Source organism: Lepisma saccharinum, chromosome 26 (genome assembly GCF_977018435.1).
Source record: "Lepisma saccharinum chromosome 26, izLepSacc3.1, whole genome shotgun sequence".
NCBI classification, from domain to species: domain Eukaryota; kingdom Metazoa; phylum Arthropoda; class Insecta; order Zygentoma; family Lepismatidae; genus Lepisma; species Lepisma saccharinum.
This window is the reverse complement of record NC_139254.1, coordinates 18,520,753-18,542,519: the sequence shown is the minus strand read 5'-3', so window position 1 is coordinate 18,542,519 and position 21,767 is coordinate 18,520,753. Positions and strand designations below refer to the sequence as shown.

General features: G+C 38.5%; 1 protein-coding gene across 1 annotated transcript; it reads right to left on the bottom strand.

Moving 5' to 3' along the window:
• Nucleotides 1-1,124: 1,124 nt before the first annotated feature.
• Nucleotides 1,125-21,645, bottom strand: LOC145979753 (uncharacterized). The gene is made up of 4 exons (XM_083112739.1): nt 21,512-21,645; nt 15,935-16,010; nt 4,055-4,173; nt 1,125-1,298 (listed from the first exon to the last, which is right to left on the bottom strand). Exons 1-4 carry the CDS (start codon nt 21,567-21,569, stop codon nt 1,141-1,143), a joined length of 411 nt encoding a protein of 136 aa, XP_082968865.1. The 5' UTR covers nt 21,570-21,645; the 3' UTR covers nt 1,125-1,140.
• Nucleotides 21,646-21,767: the final 122 nt, after the last annotated feature.

Genomic DNA, 21,767 nt, shown 5'->3' with positions numbered 1-21,767 from the left:
TCGAATGTGTTCTCCCAGGTTTGGATATGATCCTTTATGGCGTTGTCGCCTGCCTTCGAAACGTAATCTTAACAAAAATCCTAATTTTCCATCCTTGTGACTTGGATCTTCAATATTTAGGAAGAATTCGGACCGAAGGCACACACATGTCGTTTGTAATGAGTGACCCAATCAACAGAAACTTTTCACACCGTAGCGTCACGACAGGCTGCACAAGCCTGTGTTCGATTTGTGAAATCCTCAAGCGACACGTATAGTTTGTAGCTTCGGTGTGAAACCTGGTGGGTCAATCTCATTGTCACCTTGAACGGCAGCTCGTGTTGACCACAGAAGAAAAATATCTTGTCAACCGGTGGGAATGTCCCTTAGTTTTATTCTATCTCCTTTTTCTGTGCTTGTTAATTAAACAGGTAGCATCTTACGGTTGGGCATACACAAGAGATGTGCTATGCAGAAATTTCCACTATACCAATGTGATGCAATATCTGATCAAGAACACAAATTTGTATCAGTGCTTTGACTTCTTTAGTTTTCTGAACAATTTATATATGATTACTAGTTTGATTTATCACATATATATATAAATTTATTTCTTTTATATTTATTCTTTATCTTCTTATAGTAGATTTTATTGTTTTTCATCTTTTCCATTCGTTTTATTCTTATTTATATAGTTATTCGCATATATTATGTTAATTCTTCATCTTGCACGTTTGGTGCTGCCATCTCTATTCCGCTTTTGCAAACTATTTACATTAATTATTTGGTCCTATTGGGTACGTAACATCCTTCAAAATTGGTTCCATCGTATGAACCTCTAACAACCAAGTGTAGGCCATACAATAGTTTAAAAGCACAATAGATGTACTCTTTTAGGTTTATTTGGCAGAAAAATGTGAAAAAAAACGTGAATTTTGGAAAAATAACGCCGATAAATCATGGTTCTTAGTCATAGATTGCCTGTATCAGTCGCTACCCCTCAATATGCTCCCAGGGCGTGAGAATCACTACTCTACAGCATAAACTCTGGTTTGATAAATGGTGATGGTTTCAGGGGATGTAGGTGCGTTTATACTCTTTTGATTAGTAGAAAGGAATAAAAATAAGACACATATTTATGAACATATATTATTTAATGCATCAGTACATCTTCACAATGGAGACAAGAGGATGGCTAACTTCCGGTAGTGGATAAATAGTTCTCTCCTCGTGGATCGGCATCTGCTGCAGGATCTTTTGAGTGTCCACAGACATTGATAAATGCTGAAGAGGGAATATTGTCATCACTGGATGCAACCCTGTATGGTAAGAGAAGGCTTACTGAAACACATTACTTCCTAAAATCCTTCTTTAACTAATGCAATAACACTGACCCACACATTATAGTCACCCGTTGTAGGACTACAGAAAAAGACACGCGTGAAGAGCTAGTGTATATGATGGAATAAGATGTACTGTACAACCCTTACTACGTACAGTGGGATCCATGAGTATTACCGTGCAAATTGTCCATGACTATTTTCATTAATTTTTCTCTTACATCCTATGTGTTTTTAAGCGATGTATTTTTTATGTATGGTGGTGCAAAAGTTGTCAACAGCTTGTCTTGAGTTTTCTTTTAATTCTTGAAGGTCTTATTGAGTGAAGTCATAGCAGTTGAAGGGTAAGTTTAATTAAGAACTAAAAGAGATGATAATATTAAAATGAGAAAATATATTACAATTGTTAAGTCACGATGGTTGAAGAATAAAAAAAATAATGAAGTAGTGTAATAGATACTACAGGGTGTATCAGAAGTCCCTTACTCTCTTGTAAAATCCGCAGTGATGTATTTTCATGGAATTTGATACGGGCGATACATAATAGGCCTAGGGGGACACCTTTTGGAATATGTCTCGCGGATGGCCGCCATCTTGGTTCCGTCATCTTGAATTCAACTTTTTTATTTAAAATGATAGGTGGGTCATATGATACATTGGGTCATAGGTCATGTGTTGGGCAATGCACGTGTGCAGACGCTTCTCCCAATGTCTGTGGACACCGAGCAAGGTATCTGGTGAAATGTGCTCAAAGGCAGCCATGATACGTTATTGCAGATGACGAAGATCACGAATTTTCACACCATACACCATAGCCTTAACGTGTCCCCAAAGGTAAAAGTCCATTGGCGTTAGGTCTGGTGATCGAACAGGCCATTCATCGGGCCCACGTTGACCAATCCATGCCCCAGGAAATTGTTCATCCAGATACTGACGCACCTGGACGCCATAATGCGGAGGCGCACAATCATGTTGAAAAAACCTGGGAAATCTATCATCCTCCGACATCAGAGCTGGCAGTATCTGTTCCTGTAGCATCCCCAGGTATCTTTCCGCATTTAAATTTCCTTGAATGAGAAAAGGACCGATTATCCGTGTTCCCCATATGCCTGCCCACACCATAATCTTCCCTGCACCGGTCATTTTGAAGGGATCTGTCCATGCAGGGTTGTCAGGCTACCAATAGCGCATCTTTTGCCTATTCACCTCCCCATTTACGTAGAAGATTGGATGCGTTCCTCAGTTGTCAACGGCACCTGCAACAAACAGGTAAACATCACTTTCAGTTGCCAATAACTTTTCACCAAATGAAGTTACATGAAATCAGATTCCAGATTTGACATCCTGACGAAATCCTAGCCTATGGTCATGACCCACCTATCATTTTAAATAAAAAAGTTGCATTCAAGATGGCGGAACCAAGATGGCGGCCGTCCGCGTGACATACTCCAAAAGCTGTCCCCCTAGGCCTATTATGTATCGCCCGTATCAAATTCCATGAAAATACATCACTGCGTATTTTACAAGGGGTGGTAAGGGACTTCTGATACACCCTGTAGAAGAAATATATACAGTTAGGTTTGTGAATAAGAAAAAACGAAGAACTGGAACATAATATACAAAAGGATATAGTACAAAAACAATGGTAACGGGAAAATTAGTCAAATGGTAATTAAAGAATTATAAAACTGGCTTCATCAAAGTGTGAACGAATATCCAATTGAAGAAGTCTGACAGTTTTTATGTTCCACAATGAAAGGAAATGTAAAATATTACGATGTTTATTACATACCGTACCTAATAGGCTTTAATCAATGCAATAAAATTAGTAATAAGAATAGTAACTATTGATTAATATGTAAAATATATATTTCAATCTTCTCATTGGCAGAACAAATTTATTATATAACGTATTTGTAATTGCTATAAAATCAACATACGTTCTGTCTCTCAGCTCACTAAATTGAATAGGGCTCTCAGAGGCTCTCAGAATGCCACACTGATTGTAGATACGATAGCGCTTTTAAGTTTTAAGGATTAATTGAACATGTACCACAGCGTTCTAAGCGGAGAATGTAGTAAATGATATCAGCAGAGTGACTCTTTGAGTGAATACACAGGGTAATTCATACTTTTCTTCGCGGTTTCGAACGTTTATAGTACAAGAAGTATAACACACACACAGCAAAAAGGTGCATATCAGTACATAAAGAATCTCTCCAAGTTTGGTACGTACTTTACAGATGCTCGATATGTGCACCTCTGGTGATGCGGTAGACATCAAACCTGAAATCAAGTTCTTGTCACACACGTCCCAACACATTACAGGCAACCAGTCTCCTTGAACTTGATATACTACGCACTAATTGTCTTGTCTGTAGGTGCTACTGTTCGATATTCCATACGAAATCTCTCTTGTACCGTCACAACAAACTCACACTTAGCGAATTCTAAGACGCAGAACGCTTTGTGTTCACCAGTGCACGACGTGTTTGCATTAACTGCGTTACACTGCCACCTAGCGGGTAAATCTACATTACGTGATGGGTCCTATTACGAGTGCAAACTTGGAGATATTCTTTACGTACTGATATGCACCTTCGTTCTATGCGTATTACAGTTCTTGTACGCGTACTATAAATGTTCGAAACCCCGGAGGGAATTATGAATCACCCTGTATCCTCTGTTTCCTGCATCTTGTAAACATAGATCCAGTATTAACGGAAAACACTTACGTTTGGTGAGTCCACTTGTAGATGGAGATTCAGTGTGGACGACACAGCACCTGTAGCACGTGACCAGAATAGCGAGGGCTATGAGAACCAGAAACCCTACCCACCAGATATGGGATAAGCTGAAAGCAATTCAAGAACGACAAGTTATGTTATTTTACGCCATATACAGTGCGTGAATTAAGCATTTTATTCTGACAGGGATGATAGGAAATTTGCTCCCTTGCCTGAGCGACCAATCCAGCACGATACGAACCGCAGCAGCCTGTAGAACGAGGTGTACGCAACACTCTCCTCCCGACCACGTCGTAACTCTCGGTGCTACCGCGGTTGGGTCTGCTGCGCATTCCCCGCTCGCCACATCCCTTGCCAGCATATAGAGCGTAAGTACCCTAGAACATTGGTTCTAACCTAGATCATTAAATCTTATGATAACATTTACACGTAATATTGAAACAGTACATTTACATCTCAATAAAATTCAAACACCGGAAACTTGACCAAATTTTGATTGCCAAATACAAACGTAATGTCCATCTAACCTACCGAAGGCGTGACTCGAACCCGGGACACCTGGCGTCATAACTCGATAGACTAATCTCTTAGCCAACGGGTCCGGCTCAAGTGCTGGAGGTAGCTTCTTAAAAGCAAATTACACCAGTGACCTTCAGTGGATCTGTAATCTCCGTCGACACGGGATTCTAACAGAAATCCACAGGAAGCGTTGAAATAACGCAACGTCAGCCTTAGGCAAAAAACACCGTTAACGGCAGAATGGAACTGCCTCAACGGTTCTAACGATCGGAAATTTGAATCCTCTTTAAATAGTTCGAGGGAACATTTCTCAGCCCAGTTGTAATCAGAAAGCTATCGAGCACACAGTTGTGGCCTGCAATTTATAATCGGGTTACCAATTGATACGATAGAAGTTACAGCGAGGAGTAGTGTGCTATCTTAGTTTCGTTTCAGGAGTGTTTTTATCTACAATCAGAGGATACGATCTTCACAGGTAAACGAACATTCCTTTATCTCCTCGGCTTGCTGTGATTGGTCAGTTGCAGAATGGCGTCCATCTTTAATTCACAATTTAATTCGGCAGGGATATCTTTGGTGACTAGATATTAATGGACACGAATGATTTTTCTGGTTACATAGTTAAGAAATGGCATAAGGTAGGTGATCATAGTTAAGCATAGTTAGACAATTTACAAATCTCCAATGAGAGATACATGTATGAAATTTTAATAAAAAACTTTTATAACTAACTAACAAGATGTACCATATAAATAATTTGTAAAATTGCTCGTAACTTTTTTTTAGAAAAAATAATTACAAAACCGTTACATCTGTTCCCAAGGTAGCCCACTGCTTATAGTTTCGTAGAAAATGTTGCTTGTGCTCAAGGAACATACGAGGGTTGGGGAGTAAGTCATGGCAACCCAGTAATATTTTAATTATATGCAAAGGTGGACGGAAATGGAGACTGCGGGAGGAAGCCTGACACGAGTACTTTACCCGTTGGTCAATAGATGGCTCTGTGTGTTGTACTGGATGAGCACGGGAAACAGGCATGGTGCAGAGGATGGTGCTGCCGATGGTATTCGCCGTCTTCCACATCTATGGCAACGTGCTGTGGACAATGCGGGAGATTATTTCGAAGGTTTCTCATAATCAGACAAGTTTTTGTAACATGTGCACATGTGTATGTCACAGGCTCAGACAGGTTTTTGTAACTTGTACATTAATCTACATGTGTATGTCACAGGGTTGCTTGTTTTTTCTTTCATGATTCCTACCAACAAAATATCCATAATGGATACTCTTTCAGTTGTATATAACAATTTTTTAATACATCCTTTGATTGTCGAATTATTACTGGGTTGCCATGACTTACTCCCCAACCCTCGTATTTATTCATTTTTTTAAAAAAATCACTAGAGAAATTGTTAGTCTCAAACTTTTGTTTGTTGACATACATTATGTACAGTAACGACGCATAACGAAATAAATAAAAGAAACACTTCCGCAAAAAAAATTATCACTGAAGTATTTAACGCATTCACCCAACATATTAATAACATTTAGTGATTCATGAAAGTCTGTGCAAATTTAACATTGTTTGGTAATCTTAAATAATAAAACGTATTTTAATGTGGAGAAAAGTGTAATTTCCACAGGCGAGTGTAACCTGTTCCCAAGGTGGCCCGCCATGTGTCACCTTAGGAACTCGCCTCTGGACTACTTTTTTCAACAAAAATTGGTATCATTCCTTTGACACAAAAACATCTTTACAATGTAGCTATGTGATCAAAAAGATTATTAAACGAGCTTTCAAAATACGTATAAAATATTAACATTCGTTAATTTCTAGGACGCACACACACACATATTTCTTGCTTACCTGAAAATAACAACGACAATTAATCAGCTTCATCCCTGACACAATTACTTACACAAAATGGCTGCTGGCAGCCCGAGACAAGTGGTTTTCTGCATAGTGCACCAGAGGGGGACTGGAAACAGAACAATCGCTATTCGTTGCTCCTCACTCGCATTCATGACCGACAACTTTGACACAACTCTGTTTTATCGCACACGGCAGAAACACTTCCACCCTCGCGTACAGCAAACACTGCCTGCAATGACTCGACACCTATTGCTTACTGCTTCCGTACTTGGCCGGTAGATGGCTCGTATGACAGTTTCACAGCGCCAACTGTCTTAAAACTTGGTAGACGCATTCTGTATGTAGGCCTATATACGAAAATATATACAAACTTCTACCTACCTATTTTCACGATTTAAAGTTCGAGACTTCCTTGTTGACGCAGTGGCAACGTTGTTACCTTGAGACTAAGGGGTTCCGGTTTCGATACACGGTGGTTCGGATACCACTTTAACTGTAGGTCCGATCCCCATTAGCTTATCTGTGAATAAAGTGGACATACAAGAAAAATCCACAACGATTTGGAGCTTATCGTCATTCGTAAGTCGAATAGACAGCTCGTTAATTATGTCCCTCATTTCAGTTCACTACACAACACAGCACACATCATTTACAAAAATACAATCCACTCACTACTGCATTCACACGCTGCCTCTAAATAAATTCCACGTACCAAGGAAACCTTAAAGACCACTCGACGCGATCTAGACTAGAACTGTTCCTTATCATTTCGGTAATTTTTAGATGCACTCATAAACCATTCCCCACTGTATCTCTAGTTGTTTGAAGGTCAACAACTCGTTTTTTCAACTCGTCTACAAGCGTTCAATGATGTTCTTGTCCCTGCCATATGACACACTTTTCCATTGCCTGCGATAATTTGGCTTCAAAATTCCCCGTTTCTGGGAAAATTACATGCTGGGAAAAATTGCTTTGCAATACTGATCGGGTGATCCTTAAGATAGCCCTGTCACGTTCGCCTTTCACTCCCCTTCCCTGGAGTTGCCACCCGGCGCTCCGCCTCGCGAATTCAAAGAAAGCGGGAATTGTTTCCAACTTCTTAGAAATCAAAGTGCCAACTCCTAAGAAATCAGGTTCATCTTATTGAAATGAACAATTTTATGCACATTTTCTGATATATATTTTTCCTGTATTTTGGTAATTGAGCCTGGGCTTCGCAGATAACCTAGAGAGCCCCGAATATACGCCCCTGATTCTTAAAGAATTTACCAAAATATTTTGCCATAGCATGTTCCACGCCTTGTTGGGAGTTATGCTTATCTTTTAATACCAATCGTAGAATGTGTTTGGAAACCTGCAAGTCAAACACAACTGACGAAAGTAGAGCAACAAACTCCCAAAACGTTCGTCAGTTGTGTATTAAGGTCAAGTTCGTTGACTTGCAGGTTTGGCATCGTACTTCATGTTCCAAACACATTCTACAATTGGTGTTAAACAGGGGTGCCCATCCCCCCAAGGCAATGACGCAATCCCCCCAAATCTCGTCATGCCCCCCCCCCAAATCATGTGGTAATCCACATGAAGTAATACGAAAGCGTGTCTATTGAAAGTAACTTTTTTTTTAAGCTTTATTGAACACGATACTTGATCTAGCCGTCCTCCTCAAACAGAGGTTTCCATCCCCCAGCTAGGCCGTGGATGTATTACCCCTCAAAATATTTTGGGTGAATACGTAATAATTCATTTTATTTGAATACAATAGCCTGTTAAACTGTCCATATTTTTTAATGGTTCAAATTTTCGAAATACCGGAAAGCTAGCAATCTCAAGTGTAATAATTATATAAATATGTATTTAAACTGTGGTTGTAGTTGGAGAACAAGATTTTAATAACCCACAATTTGGGTATTTAACACAAAGTCTTACACAACTTAAGATCAAAAATTACAGAACACTAGCTAGAAATTCCTACGGCCGGGACGAGAATATAATAAGGTGCCTCCTTCAAAGAACTCTGTTTGGGGTAATTACATTTTTTTTAGTAATCCATAGCAATAATTACATGGATTTCATCTTCAGTGCAAATTTAACTTGCCAAAGCAAATTTACCCTGCAACAATAAGTTAGAAATGCGAATTTGACACTATTTATTTTCCTGTTTTATCGAGTAATGTGCAAGGCGTTACTATGAAGTACACAGTTAGTACAACTATTGCAGCATAGTCTACAGGGAATCAATAATACAATAATATTGCTAATAGAACCATATTATAAAAATGACTGACCTGCTTTAAATTAAGCAGTATACCGACACTAAACATTATATTCTATGAGATTATATTATTAATAAATATCGAGAATATTGTTTATGTCTTTTAATGCAGCTAAAGTATAATTCTTCACAATCGTCTCATGAAAATGCCAGACACGAATTTTTGCAACGTAATAGTGCGAGCGAAGCGAGCAAAAAAAAATTTTTTGTCCATTTCTTTGCAGGCTTGCAAGAATATTAATTTAACGGGACGTCAATACTTTCATAGGACCCCTTAATATTTACTCTTTTCCAGCTTCTCTTTTCCCATATTCGGCGCAGAAAAGTGCGCATACCATATCGCTAAATATAGTTTCCAGATATAATGTCCGAACCCTAAAGAAATCCCTTGACAATCTAAGATTTTACAGTTTATTAAGAGCTCCATATCTCCTCCCCTCAAATTTAATATTCAATCCTCCAACCAAAATGTTGGACTTACCGTTGATAGATATTACCCCCTCCAAAAGAAAAAAATCTCCGTCTCCAAACCACATTTTCCGCTATAATCTCAGACGTAATATTAATACACAAGAGTTGGATATTCCTCCCCCCAAATTGAATGCTAAGCCCCTTAACTAAAATTCCCAGGATAATCTAAGATTTAACACTGACATTCAATAGTCGGATATTGCCTCTCCCCTCCCCCAACGTATACTTACTCAATCCCCACCTGAACCCAGGTGTTGATTTAAGACACACTGTGTAATAGTTGGACATCCCCCTTCCTTAAAAATATTATCTGTTATAATTTCCTTCGCTGTCTAGTATTTGCTATTTATGTAACAGCAATGGACAGTTAATAACGTAATTCAACTTGTAACAAATACTGTACTGTTTTACATCAAATTTACATCACAAAAACCGTCCCCCCAAAAGAACATAAGTTGCTTGGACATAACGAGAGTCCACAAACCCACCTGTGGGCATCGCTGCCTCTAAATACTTCATTTTCTTCAACTAATGGATTAAATATGGTGCACCTAAGGTGTAAACGTCTTTACATTTATTTTGGAAAAATATATAAATGTTGAATTTTTTATTACATTATGAAAACAATCCCCCAAAAAATTTCGATGGCGCAGTCTGCGCATAATATCCCCCTGTGAGCAGCCTTGGTGATAAAAGATTAAAGGCAAAGCTTCAGTGTTCATGGACAAGGTCAAAGGAATAGTGCCTGGGATCGACGGAAGCACTTTCGCTGTGTAGCTAGCTATCTGGCTCTTGTTACTAGTGTCTGGAGATTGATTACACGTGTTCAACAAGGCCACTACTTTCCATTCCATGTGCGTCAGGCCTAGGTCACCTGACTTTCTATGTTGCACTGCTGCTTGATAAGGAACTTTGAATTCGTGACCTTGCCTTTGCCAAAAGAAGTAGGTAGCTAACCATCGCAATCGTATTGCAATGTTCTTGGCAGTGGTAAAGCCGGACCCTGTGGCCGAGTGATTATTACATCGCGTCACGACACCGAGGGGCCCGGGTTCGAATCCCGCTCGGGCTTGGTTGTTTGTGAATATCCATTTATCAATTTCATCATTTCATCACTCATCCCCATCTTCGCAAATTAGCCAAGAGGCACAAACAAAACCCGAAATAAAAAAACTAAATCAATCAATTGGCAGTGGTAAAGTGCTGCCAAATACCAAACTTTGCGAATACGTATCTATTTAAATAGTACACTCTTGAAGTAAGCGATAGATTTCGTAACACGTACAGTGATGGACAAAAGTAATCATACAGTGGAACTGAAAGGAAGAAAGGACGAATTGCAGCAGCTAGGAAAACAATGAGGAAGTCAAAACTGTTAATGCTTTACCATGTAGGGTAAACTGGGACGAATCGGGCCACTCACAACATAAATCAGTCTTACATGTTATAGAAGCGAGGTAATCCAGTCCCTGTAAAAGAGTTCCGTAAAAATTTTAGTTATGATTTATCTAACCAATGGAACCTAGTAGAATACATGTAGGAGAGTCAGAAAAACTTGGGTAGACATCACCATATTCTGGACCGGGTGTTTTAGACGCCATTTTCCAAAATGGCCGACAGCGACAATATTTTGCTTTTATTTCCGCACCTGAAACCGTTAAAGTCATAATTTTGGTGTCTAAATATATGTTTTGAAGGGTGAGGAATCGAAAAAAATTGTTCCTGAAGTTGTCTGATTGTTATTTATTTCAGAAAATCTGTTGTTGTTTTTTTCGTTTTTTTTTTGTTTTTTTTCGAAAAGTGTCTACTGGACAAGAGGGATAAGAGTATACTTTTGGTTTCATTTATTACACAGTTAAACAAGAGGCCTACTTAACTGTATGTTTAGGGTGATAAAGCTGTCAGAACTGAATTATATAATTCAAAATTCTAATAATAGTTTGTTATTTATAGGTTAACTACCAGTAATTAAAAATGGATGAGTAAAGACGGATACCGGTAGGAACTAAACTGGCAGATGTTCAATAGGAAGAACAAAATATATTGTTTGATGTGCAGAAGTGCATTATTTGTCAGACTGTGGACAGTTATAAGACAGTTACCACAGGTAATGGTAGAATAAGAAATCACGAAGCAGCCGACATAAGAGATGACATAGTTGCTAAGAGACTGAAAATTTTGTCGGCTGAAGAAGTGTTTGTGTATCATGTAACAAACCAGTGCTATAACACGTATACTTTAAAACATCTCTTGATAAAATAGTGGCCGAAGAATCGGAAACTTCCATTGCGCAAAGGTTGTCCTGCACATTATTGGAAAATATCTATGTGGCAGTGGTCCAAAGGATGCACTTATTGAGTGCAAAGTGTGTGGTGTTAAAACTGAAGAATCAGAAATGAATGGAAGTCATTATGTCAGATCGCTCAAGGGCTTACTGATTCTTGAAGAAGCTATATTGAAGATGAAATGGTCAGCATTTTGGAAATGTAACCCCAAAGAAAATTATGCTATTACCATTCAACAAATCCAGAAATTGAAAATAGGCTAAGTATTTCAACTAAGAATGTGAAGACAAGCCCAACAGAGTTTAATGAACTTTTAGCAACCTTAGCAGTTTTGTACAATGACTTTCAGAAATTTTCCAATGATTGTGACACTAAGTCAGAAACGTGCCAATATTGGGATACATTCCTTTACCTGGTAAACTTGTTGAAATTTTTCATAGTGTCTGACAGAGGTGGCGATTGGAATAGCCACCTTCAAGCTATTCAGAACCTTCTGCCTATATTCTGTGAATTTGACAGTATTAACTACTTAATATATGCAACATGGTATCTCGGGAAAAAAAATGCGATTGTTAGAGGAACAGCATCCTGAAGTGTGTCGGAAATTTCAAACAGGCCATTTTGTAGTGAGGCAAACCAATCGATCATTTGGTGCAGTGTCGCCACTGACATGAAATGGATATGAAATTGGAGCAAACTATCCAACGATCTTGAAAGAGCTCTAAAGAAATAATTGGACAAACAAAGCAACAAAAGTATGTCACTGAATGGGAGTTGGTATATCACGAGGTACTAGGAATAAGCAACTGTTTCCGAGAAATACTTTGTGCTGATGATACCAGTTACAGTGAGATAAGTCTTCATCATGAACTATCAGGAAACTTGAGTTCCAAGATGTTAATGTTTTTTGAATGCAGTATTTGAATTTGTAAACAGTAGAGGCAATCCATATGAAACATCCAGCCAGACCAAACTTCATAATTTTATCAGTAAACAATGTGTGCCTAAAGAGGATGCTATCCGCCTGTTGAAAGTGAGAGATCATGGAGAAGAGAGTTATGAACTACTCAGAAGTGAACGTTTCGTTAAGAAAACTACAAAACTTTCTGGTGCCATCACGAACGTAAAACTCCCAATAATGATGGGTGAAACAGTAGTGCCTACCCCGAAATCGAAGACAACACTTGCTTCCCAAAAGAATAATATTGTTGCAGCTGAAGCACTACGAGAAACAATGAAAGATATCTTGAAATATGATCTGCTGCCAACTAATATGTTATTAGATAATAATGGCTACACAACTAAACCTGTAAAGTATCTACTGTTGTCTGAACTGGAGAAAAAAACTAGATCCAATTGATTACTGTTTTCAAGAACGTGAAGTCATGAATACTGCTCTCGTAGTTGATTTTATGTCATAAGTTCGCCAACTCGGAACTTAGTGTATGGGAACTTTTAAATGTATATTTGATAAAGTCTGGACTAATGCAACTCAATACCACGGAACTAAACGAGTAGATTTTGTATTTGACAGCTACATCGAGCAGTCACTAAAAGAAGGTGAAAGGGAAAGATGGAGACCTGCTGATTCAATTGAAATGATGACAATCCAATGGGACACACTAATTCCTATACAGATGGACAGATTCTGGTCTTCGAGTGAAAACAAACAGCTGCTTCAATTGTCCGCTGCTACCGGTTTTATTGAACATGCAAAAACGACTAACTTCACTACAGTGATAAGTGGAACCATCACAGGAGACAATGATACCAGAGATGCCTTCATAGTTATGAACAAAGAACTTCAAACTTGCTCTGACCTTCAGACCTTTGTAGAAGAAGCAGATTCCAGAATGATACTCCACAGATATTCCATGATGTAGTTGTCCTCGTCCTTCGATATATATTTGAACTATTCACGAAAGAATTGGAAGAAATGTGGATTAAAATGGGAGTGAGTGACAAAGTGCGTTATGTGTCTCTACATACGCTGGGGAGAAAACTGGGAGATACGCTTTGCAGCACTTTAATCAAAGCACACATCGTTACAGGTAGTGATGTTACAAGCAAGATAGGAACAAAGCCATCTTCACTGAAAGCATCACCAGAAACATTACTAATTGGATTTGTAGAAGAAAATACTCTGTGTGAAGAAGCACTTAATAAATCAGAGGAATATCTTGTTCAAGTTTTACATCTATCCTCAAAGTATAAGACATTTGATGAGCTTCGTTATTCATTACACAAACAGAAGCACATATCTGAGCTACCACCCTCATCTTTCTCGATAAGAAATGGACATTTGAAAACATGTTCTTTTGTTCTGCAGGAATGCTTAAAACTTTCACGAAGCTACTTTCCTGATGGAACTCTGCAACCAATAGATTATGGATGGTAGAAAGATTTAAATGGCGTACTAAAGCCTGATACCTGTCTTCACGAAATGCCTTCTGAGCTACTAATACAGTGTACTTGTAAAGCATGTGCTACTAGATGTAAATGTAATATGAAATATTTACCATGCACTGAGTATTGCAAATGCGGCAAAGAATGTAAAAGATAGTGTGGGAGAAAAATAAGAAATTATCATATTATTATGCAATTTGTTGCAATAACTTGTAAAAAACATTTAAGTTCAGAGTTTTCATAATTATCATGTGTGCTTTATTGTAAAATACTTTTTTTTAAATTTGTGCTTTTTTTATTATATATATTTTTAAATTCTTTATGTTGTGTAAATGTAACTTTCCAAATAATTGTAGTCAGTTTTTATTCATATTATCCTTTATAGATGCAAAAAAAAACCAACAACAGATTTTCTGAAATAAATAATAATCAGACAACTTCAGGAACCATTTTATTCGATTCCTCACCCTTCAAAACATATATTTGGACACCAAAAGTATGACTTTAATGGTTTCGGGTGCGGAAATAAAAGCAAAATATTGTCGCTGTCGGCCATTTTGGAAAATGGCGTCTAAAACACCCAGTCCAGAATATGGTGATGTCTACCCAAGTTTTTCTGACCCTCCTCCATGTATTCTACTAGGTTCCATTGGTTAGACAAATCATAACTAAAATTTTTACGGGACTCTATTACAGGGACAGGAGTAAGGGGGCGAAGCCGACGCCATATCGTGTGTCGACTGTGAGTCTGTACAAGTTTATTGTGCAGTTGGATTCCGTAAACGTTGGATGCTGATTGTGTTGGGCAGCAGTTTTCATCAACAATAGAAGGTAAGTGTTATGAAATATGGCCTATTGTTAATATTTCTGTCATGTATTCATTCTTCTTAGGCCTTGTTATTTTGTTGAAAGTTTACAACTTTAATTTTCTTAGCTTTAACAAAGACCGAGATAACTTGTCATGAATTCCTTCTTTATCGGAAATGAACCAAAGCAGGGTTGCCAACTCATTAACTGATTAAAATGTGAAATGTATGTAATTGGCCTGACGTTGATAAATAAAAGTAATGTTCTTTTTGTCGTTCTTTTTTTATTTCAGATGGAGAAATATAATCGTAAAAGACAGCAGAAATGCAGTGAAGATGACGTAAGGAAAGCAGAACAGGCAGTGCGGACGTTGTCTCAACAATCCAGGAACATAAGAAAAGGAATGTTTCAAAATTTAGCACTTATGAGCATGCAAATCTTGCCATTTTATAATTTTCTTTTCTGTAATATTGTACTTTGTGTGATTTTCCAAATTATGTATGATTTTGTATGGTTGGCGCAGTTTATATGCATAAAGTATATGTGGCCCTATTCACCTTACAGGTGACCCTATTCAGCCGGACATGCTAGGGTGAATAGGGCCGATGCATGTATTTCCTTTTTTTATATTATATATAACATTATAAAATTTTTGAAATGCAAAATTTGATGTGGACTATGGTTCATTATATTTGTGTAAACAAATTCTACATTAAAACATTCAATACAGTAGTTCTAGGTGATTTTCATAAAAGTGGCCCTATTCGCCCCAGTTGACCCTATGCACCAAACGATATATTCACAACAAAAATATCAGATGCTGCTTGTATAAAAATAAAATACAATACATTCTCAATACCCGCTTCTTTGGTTGGACAAAAGTATTCATACACCAACATAAAAGTTCAGTTTGAAGAAAAGAAAGAAACAAATACCATGTCGTCAGAATTTAGTATGCATTCCTCTGTTATGGAGAACATCTGTCAGTCTCTTTTGCATAGAATGTACAAGAGGCGTGGTTATTTCAGATGTAATATTGTGCCACTCATGCTAAATGACCTCTTTCAGTCCATTCTTGCTTGTTATGTCATGTTTTCGGAATCTGATTTCCAAATGGCTCCAAAGATGTTCATACGCCTTTTGGCCTTTTGCCTGACCGGATTAAGCGAAGTCCGGCTTATCGGGGTCCGGATTAACGAAGTTTTACTGTACTATGTTAGTGTGCAACTACTTACCCCAAGAGGCAGCAACCCTCCGCACAACAAATACATCCAATAGGGCAGACAATTCGCAGGGGATCACAAGAATTTCCTGAAATGGAATTAATGTCAAAATTATTTCTCTGCTGAGAGGGTTGCAGACGTCTCTGTGCCACAATGGGAACCAATAATCCTAGGTTCGAATCCTGATTAGAGAATGAACGTTTCATTGGTCAATACAACACAGTCTACAAAACTACATATTTGTAGATTTAGCTGTTTGAACTATCGATAATTAAAAGAATATCGATTGTTTACTCCAATTGAGAATTTACGGTCACGGGCATGAAAAGTGGGACACTTAAATCCTGACGTACTCGCTTGCTTGAAAGGCGTTATGTGTGTGGCCTAAATCTATGGTGATTAGTGGATATTAATAGAAAATTTTCAATGACAACATATATAGTCCACGGGTTTACTTCGTTAAGGTCGAAGAACTGAAGAAAGCCGCCGCGACGAACGTGAGTGGGGTTAAATAGCGGGCGAGTGGTTTTCGTCCAATCACACTCAACCTTCAGCCAATGGGTGCAGCTGTCATTCTGCTCGTCTACTCCATGTGGAGTCTCAGTCACATGACTGCGGATACGCTGTTGCCGTACTTTGCAACTTCAATGTGGAGACTGTGGGAAGATGCGTGTGCGCGGAGGGACAAGGTGGCGTGGAGAGTGGCAACACTGTGCATTGAATGTGATTGTTGCAGCTGGTGGGCGAGCTCCGTGGACTTCATATCCAGCCGGTTGTTAACGTAGCTAGCGCGTCGACTATACCACAGCCATAGAACTATTCTACACACGTAAAGCCATGCAGGAAAGCGAGTATATCAGGACATAAGTGTCCCATATTTATTGCTTGTGACTGTACCAATGGTTTGATTCTAGTTATTTAGCGTCGCTCTTCTGCCAATTTTGGCTAATCGCAACGATGAGGATGAGTGACGATATGATGAAATTGATAACGGGACACTCACAAAGAACAGTCATGCCAAGGGCTGGATTCGAACCCGGGACCACTGGTGCGTATGCCTGCAGAGGGAGCGGCGGTACTGTACTGAGGCTTCCTCGCTCACGTTTGGTGAGTGCCAGTGCAGTGTCACGCTGTATTCAGGTCAGAAGAAACAGGAAGGGGTTTCGCGAAAGAAGAAGACATTTTTCCCCGCAGTGTTTTACTTCTCATCGCAAGCCACTCTGATGCTTACTCGCCCTGAGATGCAGTGTGCAGCTGGGAAGCTCGCAACGCACGGAGCATACTCTAACTTCCACAAGTGCAAGCGAGTTGCTCGAGCCTGACCACAGTTAAAGCTGTCCTACTCAGAGCATCTGGAGTTTAAATTTTCACCACCAGGTTGAAATGTGGCGCTAGAATCTGGTGCACAGTGAACAAGAACTAGGTAAGCCCATCTGACCTTACACTTCCAAAGGGTCATTCACGTTTACAGGGCGCATATTGAACACTGCTGTCAGGCCCGTAGCCAGGCAGGGGCCAGGCGGGTGGGCTGAGCACCCCCTGGATCTACCGTGAGCCCCCCTGGCATTGCCGTCAGCCCCCTTGACATTAGGTAAAACTATTTGGTATAATTTATTTGCAGTGAAGAGTGAAAATGTAGACAGCAGATATTATTTGTTCACAACTTTGGTGAAGGATAAATTTACAGAGCAACTATTTAGAAAATTCTCTTCTGTAGACTTTAGATAGTTCCTTCATAGGGAAACTTATTTATCTGTACCTTCGCTGCCTCTGTTTTGACCTCCTGTTTATACAGAAATCTGTGACTTTGACGTCATCATGAAAATTCCCTCCGAATCTACGTCAAAGGTTAACAGCTCCCAGGTTTTGGGAACGAAGGGGTGTTTTATTGCTTCAGCCGGAGGTGGAATGTACTGTAGGTACTATGATTGAATATTGTCAATTTTTTCTTGCATGATATAAATGCGTATCTGTATTATCAAAAGTAGTATGGGACGATTTCAGTAGCATTCAATTAACACTTCAAGTGATATTTTAAAAGATATAGAAAAAAATGTAGTACATGTATATTTCTAAAATTTATGTAACTTAATGACCACCACCCAACACACACACAATTTGCATTCATTTAATAATGTTAAACTTTGGAAAAATGGACTTGGTTTACAAAGCTCCCCCTGATAACCCTTGAGCCCCCCCTGGAGATCAATTCTAGCTACGGGTCTGACTGTTGTACCCACATAAACTCAAATTATTGGCTGTTCTTACTACAGCGCCACATTTCAACTTCGTGGTGAAAATTTGAACTATTTTTTACAACAGCGTTCGCTTCCTCATTGTCTCCATACCCTCTGTGATGAGTTAATTATCCATGTCAACCCCCTAGAAAACGTAGTAGTACTCTGTAGCTTAGTAATCAACACTCTTTGGAAAATTACTTTTCTAAAAGTAACCGAACCTTAGTTACTTTGTCCAAAATACAACCCGGTTACTCTGCATAACTGAGTTAACAGTTTTGTAGGAACTTTTCGGGACTTCTTAGTTTGTCATTGAATTACACTTTCACATTTCAAATCTTTGCCTCTGATAGTAACTTGTAACCATATTTAGTCGATAGCTAACATGGCCTGTAATTTCGGCAATTACCACAACAATTAAAGAGCTTTTGTAATAACCTCTTCAGGACTAATATGTCTAATTACTTTTACAAATGAAATTGTCTATTAACATATGCATTAAATTAAACTCATAGACGCCGCTATATAAGGGCAAGGGGGGCATTTGCCCCTCCTGTTTTTTTCACAATGTTCGTTCTTTAAATATATTTTTTTGCTAAGTAGGTTATTTTATTAAAAACTACTTCGCTAAATAGAACCATTTTTCTGAGTTTTGCCGAATGTTGTGCAACGAATCTTACCAAATGTATAGTTAAAGTTATTAACATGATTATCATTACAAACGTAATGCACAGATTGTCAAGCTTTCATATGTCGCCACAGTCACAAAGGAAGGGAAAGGGCCTGCCTGTGACGCCACATTACGAATGCCTGCAGTTGTTTCAACTTTGCAGAGACGAGTACTCTCGTCGGCAAATATTTGTGCCCTGCATCTACGATTTTCATCCGAGAACCAGCATTATCGGGAACTGTTCATTTTCATCCCAAAATCTCTCTGACTATTGTCATTCAACGTGTACAACAAGTTGGTAACAAAATTGACAACTGTGTATTTTTACATGCTCAGGATATAAGCTGCTTTCTAAGTGGGGCCATTGATCCTGCCGTCAACATTTGAAAACGTGATTCATAACGCTTCAAGGTATCCACCGCAAAGATTGCAGTGACTTTACCGGCAACAACGTGCTCTATCGAGATATCTTTCAGAACAATGCGACGCGTGAAGACATCGTTAAGATCAACCATGTCGCATGCAGTGATCAGGAAGCTACATTTTAAAAGTAGCTTCGCTACAGCTACTGTTCCAAAAATGTAGCTTCGCTAGAGCTACAACTACATTTACTAAAGAGTAGCTCGCTACGCTACTCCTGTTCGCTCCTCGCTTTTTTTGCGTCACATCTGCATAAAAACTTAAAACAACCATAAGGATATGCAAAAGAACCCCTTAGTATGATAGTTGTACTTACTGGAAAATAGATTCTGGTATTTATTATCTTTATTCCATTCATTCGATAATGTTACTTCATTTACTTATTTTTACTACAGGATATGAGAATAAGAAATGTAAGTGGCATATGAATTCAAATTTGATATCTGACTATTGAAATTATGGTATTGCGAAATGAATGATTACAACTATTCACAAATAAAATTTGGTAGGATTATGTATGTTTAAACATCAACATATCAAATATGCCATCTTTTTCTTTTTTGTCAATTTGCTATTCTCTTTGTGTTATTATGTTACTTTTAATTATTATTTTTTAATATATTTTTGCTTATTATTATTATTATTATTATTATTATTATTATTATTGCTTTTTCATTGTTGACAATTTCAGTGTAAAATGGCCACCTGTGCTGTATCTGGAATTTTCTCAATAAATAAATAAATATTTCATTTTTTAATGGACTGATATGAAGGAACGAAAAATATGTCTCTCGGACTCTTTCAAGGATGATAATTGTCATGAACATGATGGATAACCAGATTTTCTGAGTAATAGATTTTGTCCTTATGAACCTTGGCAAAAGTAAGCGTTAATGTCGATTTTTTTTGACCATGTTGCCACATTCAAAATTGACCTCAAAATGCTGAGTAGAAATGTAGCTGTAGCGAATTTTGCGCTACAACTACAAGAATTTTGTAGCTTCGCTACAGCTACAACTACAATTTTCAAAATGTAGCGCCACTACAGCTACAGCTAGAAATTTCGTAGTTCGCTACAGTGGCGACGCTACATGTAGTGTGCTACTTCCGACCACTAGTCGCATGATTGTCTTTCAGGATTTTGTACGTTAAGTATTCAACAACTAAAAGTGCAAAGTGATCCAAACTTTCATTCTAGAGTGATTTAACTTATAGGCATAGGCGCCTCCAGTTCTTGTTCCCGGAATAGCTGTGTTGTGTAGCCTTCTACAAATGAAGGAAGTGGTACGTGCTGATATGTGTTAATGTATTTAGCGTTTGTGTTTAGTGTTTCATAAATAAAACGTACCTGCCATAGATGTGTTTCACGTACGTCACAAACTTGAATTGTGGCTTCGAGCAGCCATGATTGAGGTCAGTTCTTGTAAGCATACGAAATTCAATCGGGTGGGCGGGACCTACTAAGACAGACATTCGTGATTTAAAGACACACGTGCAGATGTAACGAATGCTACGTGGTGGATATTTCCTTGCAAAAAACAAATTTGGCACAAACATGGAGGAAGTGCGCATCCTGACGTCACATGAAATCCACATATTCCAGAAGCGTATATTCTAGGCTAGAAAGACTATCTGCCTACCTGAAGCCCAGAGGGTAAAATACAGAATAAAAATAGACTAGAAACTGTGAGTAAACCTAATTTCAAAAAGAAAACGATTGTGCATTTGACAACCTGAATACATAAAAGTTGGCAACCTCCATTCATAAAAGTTTTCAACCTGAATTCTTAAAAGTTGGCAACCTGTATTCTTAAAAGTTGGCAACCTGAATTCATAAAAGTTGGCAACCTGAATTCATGAAAGTTGGCAACCTGAATTCTTGAAAGTTGGCAACCTGAATTCTTGAAAGTTGGCAACCTGAATTCTTTGAAGTTTGCAACCTGCCTCTCGAGGGGATGGCAACGTAGCTTCCTTAAAGACGTCAAGAACGAGCAAAGTGTTTGTGTCTGTCTACCCACTTCCTCCATAGCCTAGGGCTAGGTGTCTTAGTGAAATAGTACACGTCTTGGACTCAGCATGCGCCACTGTCCTATTCTCTGAGTTTGCACCTTCCTGCAAAATTTCTGCCGATGGCCATGATTAAACGTAGTCTCCTTATGTTAAAAACTTGAATTGTGTTGAGATGTCACTTTACGATATGATGTGCGAAATGTTGATTTGAAATCTTAAGACAATATTGTTAAAAAAAAAATGGTTGCGTACCTTGTAGAACCGATGGAAGAGTCCCAGTTAGCAGAAACACTGACGGTTGAAGCAACATTTCCAACTGGTTAAGCTCTAGAGGATGCTAAGGCGTTCATCTGTGAACCAACCATGCAATGACCTTCAGACAGAGAGTGTTATTTTACTTGAAACGACTCTCATTTCCTCCACCGTGTGGGTTTATTTAGTTTCCCATGTCCTGCAGCCGCAATTACTTGTTTCGTGAAATTATTTCGCGGATCTTTTTAGTGCTATA